The 2498-nt window shown below is 33.1% G+C and overlaps 1 protein-coding gene across 1 annotated transcript; it reads right to left on the reverse strand.

Annotated features, from left to right (window-relative positions):
- Positions 1-776: 776 nt before the first annotated feature.
- On the reverse strand, positions 777-1862 carry LOC107470270 (uncharacterized). Its single transcript, XM_016089664.1, has 4 exons — positions 1520-1862; positions 1415-1425; positions 1027-1301; positions 777-900 (listed from the first exon to the last, which is right to left on the reverse strand). The coding sequence occupies exons 1-4, from the start codon at positions 1860-1862 to the stop codon at positions 777-779; spliced, it is 753 nt and encodes a 250-aa protein (XP_015945150.1).
- Positions 1863-2498: the final 636 nt, after the last annotated feature.

Consider the following 2498-nt stretch of genomic DNA (forward strand, 5'->3'; position numbering starts at 1 on the left):
TTAAAAAAAATTATATTATCCAATACAAAGAAGTTTAAAAAGAAAATAGTAAATTAAATTTACATGTAAAAATTCATGTACTCAAATCTATAAAAATAGAAGGATCCAATTCAAATCCATGTAGAAAAAAAAGATTAAATTTAATAGTGAATATTCATGTACGGAAATTTTAAATACAATATTCTTTTATATAATTAATAATTTAAAAATTAGATAAAAATATTTTATTCTATGCAAAGCAATTTAAAAGGAAAAAAAAGAATTGATGACTCATTAGTTTATTTAAGTTTATTGATCCTTTAAATTTCATTATCAAGAATTTCATAAATGATTGTCAAATAAAAAATTATTTTCATAATAATTATATCTTTAAATGATAATTAGAAAAATTGCCTGTAATAATTTTTGTTGCACCAATTGATTCTTGTTTTTAATTATTAATCATAGCATTAGTAATTTATCCCAACATGTTGCTACAACAAATTTGAAGAAAGAGATGTCAACATACAATTTATAAATATAAGCTGTTAATTGCATTAGCTTATTATTCTATGAATTTATTGGATAATATTAGCTCCTACTTGCATTCCTTGTATCTCTTTTTTCTGGAAAACCAGTTTTCGAAAATATAAATTTCCAAACCCCCCTTGGACCTGAGAATCGTCTTCAATACACCCATGAACATTCATCGAGTTAAGGTTAACAAAATAACATATTTCTATCTAACATAGAATACCCACTTCAACCAGTTGATCCAGATAAATAAAAGTTAACAACTACTTTATTACACCTTGAGGGAACCCAACGGCAAACTGTATTCCATTAGGATCCAGATTAAGTATCTTTGTTACTAAAAATCCAACCAAAACACCAACAAGATCATCCCTTACAACCCGGTACCTGCAACTACCTCATCTTATCAAAACAAAAGGAAACTTTAAAAAAGAATCACATACAGGAACAGCATTATGGTCAACCTATTCGTCTAACATTTCTCCAAACATTTCAATTTGTCTCCAAAGTTACTTGTTTTCAAGCTCCAGTTTACGAATTCTCTCGTTCAATCGGTCAATTTCTTCCTTCTTGTCCTGATTCAACTGCGCCGTGACATGTACAACAATGCGATGGTTGTAATCAAGAATAGTATAATCGATGGCAAAAAGAATCTTATCCAACATTGTAAATGAAACTTCTTGACGAGTAAAGCGTTCTTCGTAGCACAACAAATCGTGAGCCACAAGATCTAGTCCTCTGCCATTGTGGGGGAGAACCACCATGAAACCAAAAAGCACATTATCATCCTTCGGGTTGATTTTTCGAGGAACAAAAATTGAGGACCAATTTGAAAGAACGAACACGCTCTCAGCAACATTAACTCCATGTCTTCTACATGCATGAACGCCCTCTCACTTACTGGCCCCACCACTGCACATTAACAACATCACAGTCACTTCGCATTAAAAGCTTGCTAAATGAAAACTTTGATAAAAGCTTTAAAAGTAAAGTTTTTACATCTCACCTCCCTGTTCATCAGGGTTGCTGCCACTACCACATTTCTGGCTATTCGATGGAACTACTCCGGAAGATACTTGCTGGGATGAAGAGATTGAATAGAAGGCCTCCTCTAACAACCTCAAAGGTCTTCTTCTCCCCGTTTGAATAGGTGGTGTTGGCTGACGGGCGGGAAGAGTTGCCGCGCTGCGTAGCCAAGCCATAGCCTCAACCAAATCACGGAACCCACGGTGTTCGCTGTTTCGGTAGCCATTGACTTGTTGCTCACACTCTTGCCATGAGCGATACACGCCAGGAACACGACCCCTTTGCACGGCGTAGAATGGAAAACGACCACCATCGGTACTCATCACCACTTAATCATACAAGAGAAATTGTGTTTTCACAGAACAACGGGACAAGAAACAACTGACACCACTAATATCTTCCTTCTCATCTAACACTAATTTGTAAAACTCATAAGGAGGGCATTTTATAACCCACTTCAAAACTCATTCCAAACATAATAATAATAATAATAATAATAATAATAATAATAATAATAATAATAATAAGAGTAAAGTATCGTTTTTGTCCCCAACGTTTGGGGTAAGTCCTATTGGTATCCCTAACGCTTAAATCGTCCTATTTGTATCCCTAACGTTTATAAAAGTGATTCACTGTTATGCTACTATCAATTATACTAATAAATCATATTATATTTTTCAATTATTCTCACTTGGATGTATTCATTCTCAATTAGGTCTTACTTGGATGTGTTCAATTTTAATATTATACCCACTATTTGTGTTTAGATTCAATTATGTTCCTAGAAAAGTGAATTATGTAAATGTTGTAGGAATTAATTTCAACTTTTGATGAGCTATTTTTCGGAGTGGATCATTGATTCTATCCCAAATATTTGTATTCTAACTTCAAGAAGAGATTTTTAAAACTCAAACTAAAGTGTTCATGATGTGTAATTGACGGCAGGATAACATTGAATC

This window comes from Arachis duranensis, chromosome 10 (genome assembly GCF_000817695.3).
Source record: "Arachis duranensis cultivar V14167 chromosome 10, aradu.V14167.gnm2.J7QH, whole genome shotgun sequence".
Taxonomy (NCBI): Eukaryota; Viridiplantae; Streptophyta; class Magnoliopsida; order Fabales; family Fabaceae; genus Arachis; species Arachis duranensis.

Excerpts from the sequence above, each read along its gene's own strand:
- LOC107470270 (XM_016089664.1), bottom strand. The coding sequence starts at position 1,862 with ATGAGTACCGATGGTGGTCGTTTTCCATTCTACGCCGTGCAAAGGGGT. Across the intron at positions 901-1,026 it reads AAACTGGAGCTTGAAAACAA|GTACCGGGTTGTAAGGGATG; the intron begins GTAACTTTGGAG and ends AGGTAGTTGCAG.